Raw genomic sequence first — 18,109 nt, forward strand, 5'->3', positions numbered from 1 at the left:
GGGCTCTGTGCCGTTGGCGTGGTGTGTCACACCGTGTCCCCTCTTGTCACCAGGGCAGCGGTGCCAGGGGCTCTGTGCCATTGGCGTGGTGTGTCACACCGTGTCCCCTCTTGTCACCAGGGCAGCGGTGCCCGGGGCTCTGTGCCGTTGGCGTGGTGTGTCACACCGTGTCCCCTCTTGTCACCAGGGCAGCGGTGCCCTGGGCTCTGTGCCATTGGCGTGGTGTGTCACACCGTGTCCCCTCTCGTCACCAGGGCAGCGGTGCCCTGGGCTCTGTGCCGTTGGCGTGGTGTGTCACACCGTGTCCCCTCTTGTCACCAGGGCAGCGGTGCCAGGGGCTCTGTGCCGTTGGCGTGGTGTGTCACACCGTGTCCCCTCTTGTCACCAGGGCAGCGGTGCCAGGGGCTCTGTGCCGTTGGCGTGGTGTGTCACACCGTGTCCCCTCTCCTCACCAGGGCAGCGGTGCCCGGGGGCTCTGCCCGGCCCCCTCGCCTCGGCCCTGTCCCCCGCTTCGCCTCCACCGGTCCCGTGGCAGCAGTTATCGATTTCTCCTGACTAATGCGCCGGGCTCCATCGTGCGCCACACACCAAACGAAACAAAGAGAACTCAATCAGCCACTTAAACAACAGAATAAAATCAAACCCCACCGGCTCCCGGGTGTAGGCTGGGCAGGCCACGCCGGTACGGCTTGGAAAGGTTCCCGCTGACCCCCAGCACTCCGTTAAACGAAGGGAGCAGTGCAAACACAGGCTGGAGATGCAGGCTCAGGAGAGCTCTTTCCTTACATAAAAAAGAACATTTTGCCTTTTTCTTTCTTGTTACCTGCAAATGAGAACGAACGCTGCTCTCCTCCGCTCCGTGTGCTGTTATTCCAGGCGTGCCGACGCTCAGCTCCCTTTTCCCTTGGCGAATAAGCAATCATGAGGAGGTTTGTGGCCTTGTTTATTATATTTGGCCCAGAAAAAGCTTTTTTTCTTCTCCTCCTCCCCCCACCTCTTTCCGTAAAACGCTTTCTGAGATTTATTTGTAAGCCTGTAAATACAGAGTAAATAGCTTTAATTTAATTTAGCAGGCTACTGTGGGAGGCTGTATCTGCAAGCAGGAGTTCCGTGGGCCTCCGCTGAGCCGCGCGGTGCCTGTGGATGCTCACATCCTTCCCGTTTGGTTTTTCTCCCCTTTTCTCCTGTCCTTCCTATGGAGAAGCTCTTTCCTGGCCCTCTGCCTCTCCCTCGAGGCCCCGGGTGCTGGGAGCGGGGCGCTCGGTGCTGGCTGGCACCGTGGGCCGGGAGCGCTGCTCCTGGCTTGCCGGGCTGGCTGCGGGGGCTCGGTCCTGCCCCTGCCTCCCGCGCTCCACACGGCTTGTTTCGGTCTCTTCTCACGGCTCCGGAGGCTTCCCGGCTTCTGGAAAACACTTGGCAGGCAGAGCCTGGAGCCCGCCTGTTGCTATAAACAGAGACGTGAGGAGGTGCGAAGTTTTGTGAATGGGGAGCGTTGGCGGCGCATGGGAAGCGGCGCCGAGCCCGAGATCCTGCGGAGGGAGAAGGGAGAGCCGCGAGCTGGTGCTGCAGCAGATAGGACTGAACATTCCTCCGCCTCTCTCATCCCAGGATCACTGTGGGGAGCTGCAACCAAGGCGTATCACTTTTTTAATCTGCGTTCCCGGGGTTGTGCAATGTGCATTGCAACACATGCAATGTGCATTACAACACATGCAACAGCTGCTGGGGGGTTCCCGCATGGCCTGTCCTGTGTCCCATGGTTCGCTCTTGGCCTGTCCTATGTCCCATGGTTCGCTCTTGGCCTGTCCTGTGTCCCATGGTTCGCTCATGGCCTGTCCTGTGTCCCATGGTTCGCTCTTGGCCTCTCCACAGTCCCCGCTGCTTTTGGCAGCACAGAACCAGCGCTGAAACGCTTGCTGTGGTGCTTGCTCTGCATTTCCCGTCCCTCTCCCGCCCGCACTGGGGTGGCTGCACCGTGTGTATGTTCGTCTGGTTTCCCACTGCCAGTTATGAGATTTGCTGGCTGAGATTTCTTATTTTGCGTGGGTTTGCGAGGAGGTTACCCCCACACGCCCCTTTTATTTCGTTGGTTGCCTCGGTTAACTCTGGCAGCTTGTTTAGAAGGGGCTGGTGCCCGGCGGTGGGGTTTGCAATCAAACAACGTCCGGGCAGCGTGGCGCTGTGGGAGAGCTGGTGGCGCTCCCGGCCGCGCGCCTGACCTGGCCGTGACAACAGGACTTCTGCGCTCCTTGGTTTTCCCACACAAAGAGTCGCGGGCCCTGGCTGGGTGCAGACGCCCTCCCCAGCCCCTCCGCTCCGCTCTGCGGGGGTTTTGCCCCCGCGTGTGCAGACAATCAGCAGGACATCGGGTCCCCGTCTGCTTTGGGGTGGGAGGAAGGGGACGATGGGTGCCTTGCATTTTGCTGCTCAGCGTTAGACCTGAGGGTTGTGGCGGGTGTTGTTCTCTTCTGTGGTCATAGCACTTTCTGAATGAATTTTGCTGACTCAGTCTGAAGTATTTGCCGTTCCCCGTGCGCTGTCCTCTCCAGCGCTGGTCTCGGTTGCTGCCTATGACCAATCACCTGGCAGCAAATCGGGTTATCCCACAACCTCAGCCTCCCTGATCTAAGGCTCAGGACACAGGATCCCTTCCCATCCCCTGCGCTCCCAAAGCCACGGGCAGCAGGCGCCTCGGGAGCAGCCGCAGGGAAGCGCCCGTGTCCCCGGAGCCAATGGCGCTTCTGGTGCTGGGGTGCAAGCGGGCTCCCATTTTTCCTAATTAGTCATGATGTCTTGCCCATCACAGGAATAAATAGCAAGCTTTCCCAGAGGATGGCAGATGAGAAGCACTATTTATCGTTGCTCTCGGAGGAAGCTGACAACATGACAGGTGAAATATCAGGAATAATTAAGAAAAATAAGGGCTTATGTACTTTATTGCACCAACAGCAGGGATGTATTGCCTGTGACTCGTGCATCCTCTAGCACGCCCCGTCCTGCCATCGGGGCTGTGTGTTGTGTTTTCTGTGCCGTGCCCCTTGCCCATTTTGGGGGATAAAATGAACCAGCGGCACCCGCTCGTGGCCAGGGTTCGACCGCGGCCGGAGGTCCCGGCTCTGAGGTGGGAACGCGGCCGGTGACAGATGTGTGGTTACTAAATACTGCTTACAGCGAGCTCTCCGGCCGGGAGAGAGGAGGAACAACAAACGGTAATTTTAGACTCGTTATGAATTGCTGGCTTTAGGAGGGCGGCTGGGGAGCAGGTCCCATGGAGACGTGTTGTCCGGAGGGGCTCTGGGGAGCAGGTCCCATGGAGACGTGTTGTCCGGAGGGGCTCTGGGGAGCAGGTCCCATGGAGACGTGTTGTCCGGAGGGGCTCTGGGGAGCAGGTCCCATGGAGACGTGTTGTCCGGAGGGGCTCTGGGGAGCAGGTCCCATGGAGACGTGTTGTCCGGAGGGGCTCTGGCTGGGCTTGGGTGAGCAAACCCGGGCTCATGGTGGGGACCAGCTCGGCAGGGACCAGCTCGGTGACCCCGTTTTCCATGGCAGCATCAGCCGTGGCCCGGGCTCTGCAGCCTGGCACGGAACGAAGTCAAAGCGGCGCTGGGAGATGTGTTTGCTTATGAGCCCGGACAGCTGGGGAGCTCAGGAGCTGCATCTCCTCAAACAGTGCTAAAATCTGATTACAGCGAGCGTCACCGGGCATCACCGAACCCTTCCTCCGCACGCCCGGCCTCGCCTGACAGCCATAATGGGTCTCCTGCATACATCTCGTGCTGAAATACAACGCCTAGTCAAAAGCGCTTAAAATCCCTGTGGTGTGGGTTTGCGGATGGCGCTCATCGCCGGCTCCGGGGGCTTTTGGGGCTGGGCAGCCCACGCGAAGCCTCGTTCGGACTGTGCAGCAGCGTTCCCAGACCTGGTCACTCAAATGTGCTGCTTTTTAGGCATTTGGGCGAAATGCAATTGTACGGGGTGGCCTCATCTCGTCCCCTTTGACCGCGCGCTCCGAGGCTCCTTGGCGCTTTTGGGAGGCTGGTGAAAGGGACCCTTTGTCAGGGCAGGAGGGAGCCGGCAGCAAACAGCTCCCGAATGGGAAATGCTGCTCTTGGGGCACTTATATTTAGCTCGCTTGCAGTGCTGTCCCTTCAATTTATACTCATGCCTTTGTCCCTTTAAACTGCCAGCGCCGAGGGTCTAAAGCCGGCGAGGAGCAGGCGGCTGCTGCGCGGAGGTGAAGGTATTTTTAACACAATGCCCGAGAAAAAGGAATTTGTTTCCTCCAGCCTTCAGTCAGAAATCGGCGCTGTGAAGGGTCTCGGAAGGAAAGCAAACCCGGGCACTTCATCTGCAAAAGCACTGAATGCAGCCGTGGAAAAGCGCCTGCAAAAGCTGCGCAGGAGCCTTGGGAAACAAAGGCAGCGGCTCTGGGCTGGGTGGCTGCTGTGACTCCCCCCCAGGGCCGGCGGGTTCGTTAGCGCAGAACACACAGGGCGGCCGGGATCCCAGCCCAGCAAACCAGGCGAGGAGGGCTGGGTGGCGACGAGAGCCAGGTGCCCACCAAAACTGGGACCCTTTTGTCCCCCCGGGTGTTTACCCAGCTCTGTAGGGCGTTGTGCGCCAGCCGAGCGGCTGGAGGCTCCCGCCGCATCCTGCCAGCTCTGCTCCCCGGTGCTGGGCGCCCTCTCACAACCTGCCCAGCGTGCCAGGGCAAGGCCTTTTCTCCCCCTGCGCTGCGGTTCGAGTGTTTGTTTCCGTTATCAGCAGCTTGCTGGTATCAAGTCCGACAAGTCTTGGGTTTAACCGTGCGATTCCTCAATTCTCCAAGCAAATAAGCCCAGATAAGGCCCAGACCTTTGAAGCCAATTGTAATTTAATACAGCTTAAACGGTAACCATCGAACAGTCGCACAGGAAATATGATCAAAGGCATTGATTTTTTTGTAGTGACACAGTGTCTTTTTGAATCATTCCCAATAATGGGGAAATCTGAGAAATTTCAAGCCTGTTTGCAGACATTACAAGCCTAAATGGTCAAAGAAATAATTAGCAAGCTAGTCATTTAAGCTGCGCATATGAAAAAGCAGGAGCATTCTTGCTTTTGAGTGGAAGTGCTGGCCTAAGCACAACGGCGCTGTGCGGAGCGAGGATGGATGTGTCCGCGGGCGGCGACGCTCGCCCTGCACAGCACGCGGTTTCTCCGGGCTGTGTGCATAGGGTGCTGCATCTTCTCCGTTGTGCACATCCTTTCTGGTCTGTGGATTAATTTTAGAGCACTAACGAGCTGGCCGGACGCAGCGTTTGGAGCCTGGGGGAGGACGGAGGTGTCGCTGGCGTGTGGTGGAAGTCGTGACGCGTTGTTTCATGCCCTGGTGAACACCAGGACCCTGTTGGGGCCAGCAGAGCGACTTCTGCTTCCCCCCCGCAGGCTGGGGCCGCGGCGGCGGCTGCCGTTGGCCGCCTGCGATTCGCAGTACGATGCTCCCTGATGTTGCAGCCGTGGCAGACACAGGAATTCAGCGGTGCATGCGAGAACTACGTCCTGGAGGGCAAGAAAGTGAGGTTTCTGGTTTCACAGTACACAAAATACCTGCCTGATTACGGCCCTGCACGGTTTCTGGGTTTCCCGAGCCGCCTGCCCGCCCGCACAGGCGCCCGGCTCCGCGCCTTCGGCTTTGCCCGGGCTCCCCAGCCCGTGGCCGCTGCTCAAAGCGCAAAAATAGGGTGGCCAAGAAATAATCGGGCTGCTGGTCGCATCAGGGCAGCACGGAGGCACCGGTTACTGTGCGTGCCGGGAGCGGGCTCAGAGTGGATGTCCTCAAAACAGCCGCGCTCTTCCCCAGCCCTTCAGACAGAAATGAAAAGGCTTTCATGTTCTGCGGGGGTGGAGAGCACAATTTGCGGTGACCTGGCTCCGGCTGCTGTTGGAAAGGTCACTTTGAGTACCACGCTATCTGAAACCATTGATTTTTTTGTTGTTTTAAAAAAGGCCCCAGTGCTGGAGAGAGGGGGAAGCGGGGAGAGAGGCGAAAATAGCTCTGCAACAGTCATTGTTTAAAACCAACAAAGAGGCAGAGAGAGGCTCCCCGTGGCCAGTGGCCACGGCAAGGGCACCGGCTGGCACGGGGGATGCGGGATGGGTGGGGGACGGACGGACGGACAGGGGACGGTGGGCATGGGGACCGTGGGGAGGGCACGGCAGGATGAGCAGCTCCGTCCCGATGGGGAGGGCTGGGTGCTCAGAGCCCGGCAGGGACCTGTGGGTCTCTGATGGGGTGACGCTGCCGTTTGGATCCAGATGGATGCTTGTGCTGACGGGCAGGTCTGCGGTGCCCCCGCTAACGTGGTGTGTGGTTCGGCAGCAGCGGCTGATCCAGGGGCCAGGCTGAGTCCCTACAAACCCAAATGTTGTTTGCAAGGGCCTGCAGCCCCTGGCCATGGCTGCACCATTACCCTGAAAGCATCCGAGGCTGGGAAATAAGCTATTTGCCCTAAAGAGCTGAGCCGAGTGTTGGGAGCATTGGTGAGTGACCAGGAGCAGCATTAGCGCCGCATCCCTGCAGCCATCTGTCACGGAACATGGAAAGTATTGGCACGTTGTCACGTTCCAAACACCTGATCAATGTTTAAATAACCGAACGTCACCCCGTGGGCCCCGAGGCACCGCACGGGCCAGCGGGCGCTGGCGGGAAGGGACGTGGCCGTGACGCACGCCCAGATGGGAAGTGTCGTACCGTCTCGCTTTCTGCAGGGACTCCATGAGCTGCTCTGGGGCGCAGCGCCCGGGCTGCGGGACGGGGACAACAGCATCCCGGAGATGCTCGGGGGTGGGACAGTCCGGTGGCAGTCCTGGCTGGCTCTGCTGTGGTCTCGGGGACCATTTCAGTGCAGTGGCTGGGAGGACCCCCCCCCAGCCATCTCCTTCATTTGCACCTCCGTGATTACCAGCAGCACGCAGCGGTAGAGCGGTCGAGAGGGGAAAGGGAAGGCTCGAACTTGTCACGAGGTTACGCAGGAGGAAAGAGGGGACTGTTGCTCTGCCCAGCAGTGAGAAAAGGCAGCGGGAGGGGCGGCAGCATCTCCAGGCCTGGGCGCCTGGGGGGAACAGCGAAGGAGCCGAGGGGGCTCTCGGAGAGGGCTCATGGGCTCACGCTGGCACGCGGCTCGGGAAAGGGCGTTTGTCAGTGCCCCGGCACGGGGGGAACAGAGGGGTCTCCGCGGTTGTGCGGCGGTGGGAGCCCTTTGGTCCGGGCACCAGCCGCGGGGTCCCGGTCGCTGGGATGGAGCCGGGATGCCCCGCTCCGCGCTGGCAGAAGGGAACTGGGCAGAACTGCTTAATGGGTTTATTCTTCCCCTTTCCCCGAGCTGTTCCAGGCTTCGGGGATAGGCAAGCAGAGCACGCTGAGGCACAGATTATAAACGTGATGGATCTGCAGAGAAAGGAGAGGTTTGAAGGGCTGGAATTTACTGCAAAGCCTGGCCCAGAAATGACCCTCTGCCTCCTCCTCCGGATTTTTTTGGTCGTGTGCAGAAAAATGCAGCTGGTCAGCTTGACAAGTGGAAACCGTGGCTTTGTCATTAATGTGCAAAGCTGAAACAATGATGTATGGCTGGCGATGGATCATGTTGGGTTTCCGGAGAGCAGGGAAGACGAAGGCATGCGACTAATTCATGATGCATGAACGCATTGATCTTCCTGGCTCTGAAAATACAATGTAATGAACCCCCGCTAACACATCATTTTTATGCCACTGCACCTCACTAATATCTAATGATTTCACCTTGCTCTGAGATAAAATATAATTGTATGGGAGTTCCAGCTTTGTTCTTTAATACTCACGTAGAGTTAACGAATTATGTTTTGCTCTGTAGCTGTCGGCAAGTTGAGACAAGCTTACAAAAGCCCCGCAATTATTAGGTGAAGCCGCAGGTTTAACACGCTGTGTGTGTACATGCGTGTGTGTTTGTGTGTGCTGGGGATGTAACGGCTCGGTGTGCGGAGCTGCTGCGTGGGCAGTGGGGCGGGGATGCGGGACGCGGTGGGGGATGCGGGATGCTGAGGAGCGGTGGGGGATGCTGAGGAGCGGTGGGGGATGCGGGATGCTGGTGGGGGATGCGGGACCCTGTGGGATGCGGTGGGGGATGCGGGATGCTGGTGGGGGATGCGGGATGCTGTGGGATGCGGTGGGGGATGCAGGATGCTGAGGAGCAGTGCGGGATGCTGGCCGGGGATGCAGGACACTGTGGGATGCTGAGGAGCATCCCCTGCTCGGGGATTCTGGACCTCGTCCATCCCACCATGGTACCTTCATCCCAGCGGGTGATCTGCAAACCCGGCGATGCTTTTATTACTCACCAAGTCCACAATCCTTTGGGAGATCCGCCCGCCCCGGTTCGCCCTCCCAGAGCCCCAGCAGGGCTGTGTTTCTTCCCCGGCCAGGCAAAGCGTTTTGCCTAAGAAAATGAGTTTGGGGTCCTTCAGAGAGCGCTCTCCGGGTTCTGTGCGCTTCACCCCAGGAGGGTGCGCAGCGGGAGTTTTCCTGCTTCTTGTTTGTCCGTGAGCACGCGCTGTGCGCCTCCCGAGCCTGCTCTGGCCCAGCTGGTTCTGCCGATAGCCACAGAGGGTTTTTCTCAGGGAAAGCAGGGCAGGCGGCAAGGGGAGGACACCTGGGTCCTTCCGCCTTTTCAGCACGGAAAGGGAGCCGGAGCTCGCAAGCGCGAGCTGAAGGTGAAGATGCTGGTGCATTCTTCAAAGGCGAACCCCACTGCTACAGAAGGAGTCAATGAACATCTAACCGCTCTTGACAGTGCAAGCTGAAGTAATGTTGTACCTAATTTGAAATTCCCTCTAGGCTAAGTAAGGCTTTTCTTTCATGTGCGATGTTTGTATCCCTTCTGGGAGCCCTCTCCTCTGTACCCGGCTGGGTTACACGCCGTGTTGACAGATGATTAAGACGTGAAGCCTCTTAAATCAGAGGAGCAGCCCAAGTTTTGCATCGCGTGCTCAGGCGTTCGCCCGCAGCCCTTTCGTGGTGTCAGCCTGACTCGGGGGCTGGGACTTGCTGCCTCTTGCAGCCTCAGGTGTCCCTTGCAAAGGAGACGTGGCAGGGAACGGCAAAGCGGAGGGAACGCGCTGCTTCGTGTCAATAGTGGCGATGGCGCTGGGCGGGCCGTGTCCCTGGGAGCTCCGTGTGCCCCTCCAGGGCTCCGCTGCTGTCCCCGCGGGGCGGAACTCGTAGCGTGACCTCAGAGGCTCTGACCGGCGGTCGGCGTCGTTCCAAACCCGCGCTGAAGGCGGCTGCTGTGCCGGCTGCTGCCTGCTCGTGGATCCGCGCTGGGTTCTGGGTTGGGGCATCCCCAGCCTAAACCTGGCGCCCACCACCAGGGACGCGCGGCCGGGCATGGGGAACCCAAGCTGGTCCCAGTGGATCGCCACTGGTGGAGCAGGGGAGGTCCCGCCATGCTGGAACCACCTCCCCGCGGCCGCGGTTCCCGGCACCCACCGCCGCGGCTTCCTCGCCCGGCCCCGCCGCCCCACGGCTCGACTGCCAGGCGCTTTTCTCCCATAAGAATATTAAACGTATTTAAAACCCACTAAAATGCTAATGCGAAACCTGAACGGAGGATGTCAAATGCGAGCGGTGCTCTGAAGACGTGATGTCTCTGTGGAAGGGTTTGACCCCGGTAATCTAATTTGCTTTACATTTAAAATGATACTTCATTCTCTTATTATAAGGCTCTGTGTCATTGGCTCATAAAGATTACAGTTTCTTGTCTTCCAATTGTAATAAATCCAATTCAAGCACCCTCTTGATTTGAAATTTGTCACAACAACATGCAGAGGGCACAGTTCCTGAGTTTTATGGCGCGGGTGCATTAGAGACTCATCTGCAGGAAAGATGATGCAAGACTATAAAGTGATTTGTCCCTCTCCTTCCTCAATCGGATCTGTGTTTAAAAAAAAGAAATAAATTAAAAAAACCTAAATTATAGCTCATTGCTCATTATCCAGTAGTAAAGAGGTTAGAGCGGCAGGGGAGCCAGGCTGGCTCGGGTTTTCGTGCTTTATCCTTACGCTGGGGAATAATCTGGTTTCTTTCACACCATCTGAAACGTTTCACTGTGTTTCGGTGGCGCTGGAGCTGGAGCTGGACCCCTCCGGCCGTGCCGGGGGTGATGGAGAGCGGACGGGTGTTCCGTGCGTGTTGGGCACCGGGCGACGCAGCCGCCGAGGTCCCAGCCCACGAGCTGCTCTCTGGGCCGGTTTGGTTAAACCCGGCTTAAACCCGGGCTTTGCGTTCCCGTCCCGCGGAGGCGCTGCCACGCGTCAGCCACGGGCGCCATGGAAAGGGCTGAGTTTCGTTGGCCAGTCCTGGATAAATACACGCGAGAGGCTTTGATTGGAGAGAACTTTTATACTTGTGGTGTCTGTTGTTCCTTGGGGGTTTTTTGGTGGTGTTTTTTTAACAAAGGTTTTAGCTGAGCAAAAAACCCCATCTGCACGGCTTTTTTATTGAAAGATAAAGGCGGAGTTCGCGGAGCGAGCGTGGAGCCGCAGCCGCGGCATCCGAGGTGTTCGCCGGCTGGGGACTCTGGTTATTTCAAATCCCCCTTTATCACTCTGTTGAAAGAGCGGTGTTCTCTGTAAAGCTCTGCCAATTGAAAAAAGCATCAGATAATGAAGACTGATGCTGCACTGATGACAGCCCTTCAGATCCTCAATAGGAGCGCTCCGAAATCAAAAGACTTCTTTGTTTTATTGTCACACTTGTGGCTTAAAAATAATTAAATTTAATCTTTCAGCTCTCAAAACAAAAAAAAAGAAATTTAAAAGCAGGCCCCCCACATGCAGGAAAAGACAAAGCAATGCAACATCCAGTGGGTGTGGGAGGAAGTTCTGTAAATTATAAATGAGAACGCGGTACCTGCAGTGGGTGCCGGCACAGGCGCTCTGCACAGACCGCGTTGCCGCTCTCGGTGTCGCCGCGCTCTGCGCCGTTTGTCCCCAGGGCGCTGCAGTCAACACGACACACGTGTACAAACGCTGGCTTCGTTCGCTGGTTTGGCGCTGGGGTTTTTGGGTAACTTCACAACGCACCATCTCTGCTGCGCGTCCCCAGGTGCCCGATGCGCCGGGGCCGCAGCAAAGCCCAGGGGCTGCTCTTGATCTGGCCACGGGCGCGTTGCCCCAAATACGCGATGGGAACGCGGCGCTTCGGCGTCTCTCTGGCACCTTCTACAGTTTTGGACAAGCTCGGTGCGTTAGATCAATACATCAATAGATAAATACAATCTATGGGGAGCTCTTTGTGCTGTAACCAAGGGCCGGGTTTCTCGAGCGCGAGCGTGGCGCATGGCAGCTTGGTCACAGCACATGGGGGCTGGAAAGGGGCTTTGCGGCCCGGGCAGCGCCGAAATGGGCGTTAGATCTGCAGAGCTGTACCGTGATGATCCCTTCGGCGGGTCCCTTCCGATAGACTCCTCCGTTCTCGAAGGGTTACACAGGATTTAGCCCCATGCTGCCTTTCGTGTGAACTGTGTGGCTAAAATTGCATGCAGCTCTTTGAAAATTGTGGAGCAGCGTTTTTCCCCAGATCGACAGCTGGTTTATTTCTCCTGACAGAAAATGTAGAACAGACAAACACTGGAGGAATCCTTTTGGTCTGGGTGTCTCTAGCAGCTCCCGTCTGAGGCTCCGGAGCTCATTGCCCTGAGCCTGCAGGAGCTCCCTGCGTTCTGCATCTCCGAGATGGAGCTGAAAGCCCGGCCTTGTTTAGGCTTTCCCCTCCTTAGGCTGACGTGGGGAACGGATGGCAAAGCTGGGGATGAGCGACCCCGGTTCCCTTTGCCCGGCCGTGCGGAACCCAGGAACAGTCGTTAGTTGGTCGTTGGTTTGGTAAACCCGTCTGAAAACAACTGCGGCCAGAACTTCTGCAATGGACACAATCGATGTCAGGCTGCGAGCCGGGTGGCGTCATCCAGCGCCATCCCAGCAGCAGCAACACGACCAGCGCTGGTTTGTACTGGGGCCAGTTTGTCTCTGGTTGGGGCATTTGCGGTGCTGCACAGGCCCATTGAAGCGGGCGGCCAAAGGTCCCATTCTGGAAGGCAGGGTGCAAATGGACTCTGTCATTCATCGCTGAGCGGGTTTCAAACCGCGGGCTTGGCTCTGTCCCTGGAGCTCCATCACAGACTGGAGATCTCGGTTTGGAGTTCATTTCTGCTGCTGACTCAAAAGCTGAATTATTATAACAAACAATTGATTATCGGTTTTAAAATGCAAAAACACCATCTGCTCTTTGAGATGCGCTGCGGTGCGGTGGGGGAGCAGGGATGACACATCTGAAGGATGTCGGCAAGTGGCACCGGCGAGGCCCCCGGGATAAATTCCTGCCGTTCCTGACCCGGCCAGGCGGAAACCTGAGCTGTTTGGGGGTCACTAAAGCGGCGGCGGCTGCTCCATGTGCTGCTGGGCTCAGGTCTGCAGTGGGCATGGAGCTGGCTCCGCAGCATCCTCCTGCATCCTGCAGCTCCCGTGGGACACGGGTCACAGAACCGGTGGCCGCTTGTCAGCGGGATGTGGCACTGGGGCAGCCGCGTTGTCATGTAGCGCCCGCGATGCCACCAGCTGTGTCTGCGGGCCGGGTCAGGCTCCACCAGCCCCGGTGCCGCGTGAGCCGCTGTCCCCGGCCGCCTGCGCCGTGATGTGACACAGCTTTCCATCACTGCCGGGGGCTCGCGCTTCGCTATCGGAACCACCGAGCGCGCAGTGACAAATCAGCTGCGGCTGAGCTTCCAGGACAGAGGAACCTGCTCTCCTCTCGGAACCCGGGTTGCTGCGCAGCGGAGGGTGGCGAGGCGTTCCCAGCGGGAGCGGAGCCGGGCTCGGCGCGTTGCCAGGCCCGTCGTGCCCGCCGAGCGAGACGCGGGAGGTTGGGGAGTCATTTCCTAGAGTTCAGGATCTGCAATTTCCATTCTATAATCTCCTGGCCATTTCGCAGCAGATAATTTGTCATGGTTTGTTTTAGCTGTTGTGATATTGATATTTATTATGCAAATTGTATTTCCTACTACTTATTGTGCTGCGCCCTATGAATACTTAAATTATTATAAACCTTTTTAGTTAATACGGGTTGTCTTTCAACGCGATGGTTGAGCCGCGGTGGGTCGTAACGTATGATATCGTACAGAAGGGTCTAAACCGTGTAATTAAAAGCAGACGAACAGGAGAGCCGGGTGCAGGATGGCACAGAGGCAAAGGGAGCCGCTCTGCGGAGGGGGCTTGGTGTGGCGGGCCCAGACGCGCTTGCTTATAGACCGAGAGAGACGTTTTGGGTGGCATTTTGCTTTTTCTGAGCAGCTGGTGGCTGAAACCAGCCGGGTTTCGCAATCCGGCGGGGGACGGCTCTTCCCAGCCCCTGCCTGTGACTCAGCGCTTGCCCCGGGCGGTTTTAACTGCAGGCTCGGCAGAAGGCAGGATGGGAAAGTCAAACTGACAACTCACCTGCCTCCAGTTAGCTTGGAATAACCTAATTAATAACGTTGGACGTATTTGACACCCTGCGCTGGCGCTTGCGCAGGCCCACGGTATTTCTGGCGTCGTGGGCGGGCGGGAGGACTCGGCCCCTGTCCCGGGGGGCTGAACCCGCCCGGGGGGCTGCCCGCCCTGGGCCCCGGGTGTTGGGGCTCGGCTTAGCGCTAGGGAGGCGCCATTGTGGTTTATTTGTTCATTTACTCACTGTAAACCCCGTCAAAACCGCCGCAGGGATGAAAAATCCGCCGAAAAGGTTGTTTTTTATTTCGTTCTTTATTTTCTTTTCCGGGCTGGCGTGGCCGAGCCCCCATCGCTTCCCCGGGGCTGCGGCCCCTCCGCGCCCCCGGGGCCGGAGAAGGCTCAACACCGCCTCCAGCGGAGCGGGGCCGGCGGAGCGGGGCGGCGGCCGCACCGGGGGCACTGGGGGGCACCGGGGGTCCCCGGGACGAGGATGCTCGGTTGGCGACCCCGGGAGCAGGGTGCTGGGGAGCGCTGGACCCGGGGAGCAGGATGCTGAGGGGTTTGGAACGCAGCGGGAGGGTGCGGAGGGGATGGAGCCCCCGGGAGGAGGATGCTGGCGGGTCAGCCCGCTGCTGGGCGCCGGCGCTGGGACAGCGGTACCGGAGCGGGCCGGGCCCCCCGCTCCCGCCGCGCCCCTGCGCCCCGCGCCGCGCCCGGCACTTTGCCCCCGGCCCCTGGCGCGGTGGGCGTGTCCCGGCGCGGCCCCGCCCCGGCGCGCTGACGCGGCGCATCTCATTAGCGGCGCGCGCGGTCGCTAGGTGCCGGCGCGGCAGAACGGAGCAGGTGCCCGAGATGGCGGGTCGCGCCCAGCACAGCGGCCCCGCGGCCCGCGGCGCCCCGGGGCTCCTCCCGCCGCTGCTCCTGCTGCTCTGCGCCGCCGCCCTCATCCCCGCAGGTAGGGCCCGCCCGCCCCGCCCGCGGGGGGGCGCCGCCGAGCGCCGCCGGGGCCTGCGGGGGCGGCCCCGGGAGGGGAGCGGGGCGGGGGGGGCCGGGAGCCGCTCGGGTGCGCGCGGCGGGGTCCGCGGGCGGCGCCGCCGGACGGTGGTCCCGGGGCGGGGGGCGGCGGGAGCGGCCGCGCGTGTCGGGGCGGCGCGGGCAGCGGTGCCGGTTACCATGGAAGCGGCTTCTCCCCCTGCCCGTGGGCTCCGCGAGCCGCCTCCCAATTAAAAACTAATTACCGTGCGCGCGGCCCCCTCTGCCCTCTCTCCTCGGTGCTTTCCGCGGCGGCGGCTGCACTGGGGGTTGTTGCACCGGGGGATGTTGCACCACGGTCGCGCTGCCCGCGGGAGCGGGGAACCTGTTGGAATCCAAGCACAACTTCCGAGGCGCTTCCTTTCCCTCCGTCCTCTCCGTCCTCTCCCCCGTCGCCTCTCCCCCGGTGGCACCGACGCCCCCCCCCCCCCCCCCGAAAACGCTTCCCCGCTGCCAGCCCGGCTGCCTGGGGAGCGCCCGCGCAGCCCCCGCGGAGCAGCCGGTCGGTAATGGTGGCGAAAGGGGCTCCCGAGCCGCCGTCCCCCGCCCGGTGCAGCGCGGACCCCGCGCCGCCCCCAGCCCCGCAGCACGGACCGGCGCTCGCGTCCCCGGTGCCATCGAACGCTCGTCCCTCCCGACCCCACTTTGTATTTCCCGAGTGTCACCGGGAGGCACAGGGCTCCCTTGGCGGCTGGAGCGGCGAGGGGACGCGCTGCGTCTGCCCGGGACGTTTTGGGCAGAACAAGGGGGCCATTGAGCGGTCTGTTGAATTTAACTGGTAGGAAACGGGGGGGATGCAGGAGCAGGCAGCTCGGCCGAACAAAGAGCTGCATTCACAGGCGGGCTGTGCGCGCTCTCCCCGCTCTTCCCCGATGGCCTCGCTGGAGGATGGCGGTGGGGGCAGAAAGCCGCTGGCGTTTTCCGCTCGTCCTCCCTCGGCGAGAGATCGGCGCCGTGCAAACGGGGCCGCGGGCTCCCGCTCGAAGGGCAGCTCTGCCCGTGGAAATGGCTCTGCCTCCTAGCGCGGCGCTGGGCTGGGCTGGGCAGTCCCGAGGGCAGCGCTGTGTTGGGGACGGAGCCCTCGGGGTGGCCGGGAGCGCTGGCTCCGAGCCGGCGGCCTCCGCTCTCCGTGGCGAGGGGGAAGCGCCGGCGTTGCCTCGGTGCGACTCTGCGCCTGGAGCAGCCGCCCAGATGTTCCTGTAGTTGCCGCGTTCTAGTTTTTCTGATGTTTTGTCGCAAGGTGCTTTTTGCAGAATTTGCGTTCGGTTTGGCTCAATGCGGAGTGAGTTGCCCACCGGGTTGGCCCACAGACCCCACCGTTTAGAGACACCTGCGTTAACAACAAAAGCCCCGTTGCAGGACGGGCACCATCATTCTTTGTTTTGCTGTCTGACTCCTGGTACCTCGCCTTGCATTTCCAGTCCTTTCTCTTAAGAGCTGTTTGTAGCTGACGGCTGGTGCGATACTGGATAGGGTAAGGCTGTTAATCACCGCCCAGCTAATGGGCATAACAAGCGCTGTAGAATAGCAAAGCAGCTGAAGGGAAACAAAAGCTGGATGCTGGATTCAAACGCGTGTGCCTGACCTGTGCAGCCGGGGTTTCCAGCGGTGAAAAGCACCGCACAGCGTGAACTGCGATTGTGACGCTGGTGGTGGGAGATCGCTGCCTTGTGCTTTTGGTGCTCTGCTGTGAGTCACAGGATAAAACCCCGGACCTCCCACTTTAATGCCGTTTACACAAAATCTCTTTAAGGCCAAAAAGCTCCATTTTTTCCCCGTTTCCCTCGCCTTTTCGGAGCTATTGATTTGTTGGCTTCAGTGGTCTGGGAGGAGAGCAGCGGCGCGGTGGCAGCAGCGTCTGGCGGTGGGTGCAGAGCTGCCGCCGTGTCCCCGCGGGCGCTGCCCGAGGCGCGATGCTGAGCGCCGTGTCACCACCGCGGTGACGTCCCGGGGCCTGCAGCGTGCCGCGGCGCCTCGGCCACCCCCTTGAAGCGGGACAGTTGGGACGGCGAGAGGCAACAGTCAGGCTCGGTTTAAACTAAGCCGGGAACTGGAGATGAATCTGTGCGTTTCTTTGGCACCTTTTAATCTGATCTCAATGCTTTACAGTTAATTAAACTTCATAACACCCCTGCGAAGTAGGGAGGGAGTTGAGGAAGGATTTCAGCAAACACTGAGAGGCAGCCAGCGCTGGGCTGGAACCAGCATCTGTCTGACAGCAGCTGAGAAGGAACAACTTCGGGGCTGAGGCCGTGGGAGGCGTTTGGAGCCGGCGTCGGCTGCGATGGGCTGACGCTTGCAGGCTCTATCTGCCAACATCAAGCGAGCCCCGAACGAGGCCGGAGAAGGACCCTGTTGAGCGCAGCGAGCGCTCCCACCGAGGCTGTTAACCCGGGTCCTTTGTACATAAGCACGGAGCGAGTTTCCAAGGAGCCTTTGCGCACAGGCGAGAGGGGTCTGGTCTGCAGCGGCTTCCGACGCGGCTCAGCTCCCGCCTCAAGCGCGCGGGGCTGCGTTCTGCATGCGACGAGCGAGGCAGGGCTGGTGAACACAGCCATCCGTCTGGGTTGCAGCTTGGGCTCATTTGTCTTGCGTGTAGGCAGCTGAGCGCAGGTTTATAAGCACGACAATCTGGTTGGAAACCGCTGCCAAGGAGGCTCCCGAGGACGGGCGGACGGGGAGGCAGCTCCGCTGCTCCACGAGGAGGGGGCAGCTGCCGGTGTCACCGGCTGCATGGGCACGGTCAATATTGGACGTGGACCGGCCGTTGGGACGCTCCTTGGCGCTGCCGTTTGTCTGGCGCGGGAGGCTGGAGGGACAGACGGGCGGCTGGAGAAGAGCCCGCTCCCCGGAAGCCCGGCCTGCTGCTGCGCCGCTGCCGCCTCGCCGCGTCCTTTGTCTCTGTTCCTGCTGTGTGAACCGGAGGCGCTGCCGGCGGCCCCGGGGGTCGTTGTCCCCGCTCCGCCGTGCCGGGACCGGGACGGGGGCTCTGCACCGAAACGGCTCCGTTCCCTCGCCCCGCGCCCGGGCAGAGCGCAGCGCTCGGGTCAGCCTGGATGTGCTGTCTGTTTGCAGCGACCGTTTAAATGCTCCTGAGAGGACGTTTGCCAAAAAGAAAAATAACGTACTTCCCGCTACTCTATGCAGGCACATTTTTCTGGATGTTTCTGTTTGCTGCCGGTTTTTGCAGAGGTTGTTGCCATCCTTTGAGAGGAGCTTTGCCGGCCGGTGCCCGCTGTGCTGTTGGGCAGCACGTGGCCGCTGCTGCCTCGCACGGGGGCTCCGCGTCCCCCGGCGCGGGATCCAGGGCTGGAGCCGGGCCGGCCAGCGCGTGCTTTGCGCTGGTTTAAGAGCACAAGCAAAACTGGATATGCCATCTGTATCTCTTCTGAGAAATGGAAAGATCGGGATGCTACGTGGAAAACCAACTTGTTTGTTCCTCCGGGGAATATCGTGTGTTCTCTAGCGGTGCAAACCCACCAGCGCTAAATAAAGAGACTCTGTTTGGAAACCTGCAATGAAGGAGAGACCTTAGGTGGAATGTTGTAATTACGAGTGGTATGTACTTGTTTAAGTTTCATAA

The 18,109-nt window shown here is 60.0% G+C and overlaps 2 protein-coding genes across 9 annotated transcripts in view; one reads left to right on the top strand and one right to left on the bottom strand.

Moving 5' to 3' along the window:
- The window catches only part of PAFAH1B2 (platelet activating factor acetylhydrolase 1b catalytic subunit 2), a 457,510-nt gene that overhangs the window by 253,415 nt on the left and 185,986 nt on the right, over positions 1-18,109 (bottom strand). The window lies entirely within an intron of this gene.
- CADM1 (cell adhesion molecule 1) overlaps positions 14,294-18,109 on the top strand; it is a 102,173-nt gene continuing 98,357 nt past the window's right edge. For 6 of the 8 annotated variants that reach the window (XM_065855689.2, XM_065855691.2, XM_065855693.2 and 3 more), the window contains exon 1: positions 14,295-14,449. In XM_065855689.2, the coding sequence (XP_065711761.1) occupies positions 14,347-14,449 (103 nt within the window). In that variant the 5' untranslated portion in view covers positions 14,295-14,346. Of the gene's footprint in view, positions 14,450-18,109 lie in introns of all 8 variants that reach the window. The other 2 variants (XM_071798827.1, XM_071798829.1) reach the window with 1 other exon arrangement.

This window comes from Patagioenas fasciata, chromosome 24 (assembly GCF_037038585.1).
Source record: "Patagioenas fasciata isolate bPatFas1 chromosome 24, bPatFas1.hap1, whole genome shotgun sequence".
NCBI classification, from domain to species: domain Eukaryota; kingdom Metazoa; phylum Chordata; class Aves; order Columbiformes; family Columbidae; genus Patagioenas; species Patagioenas fasciata.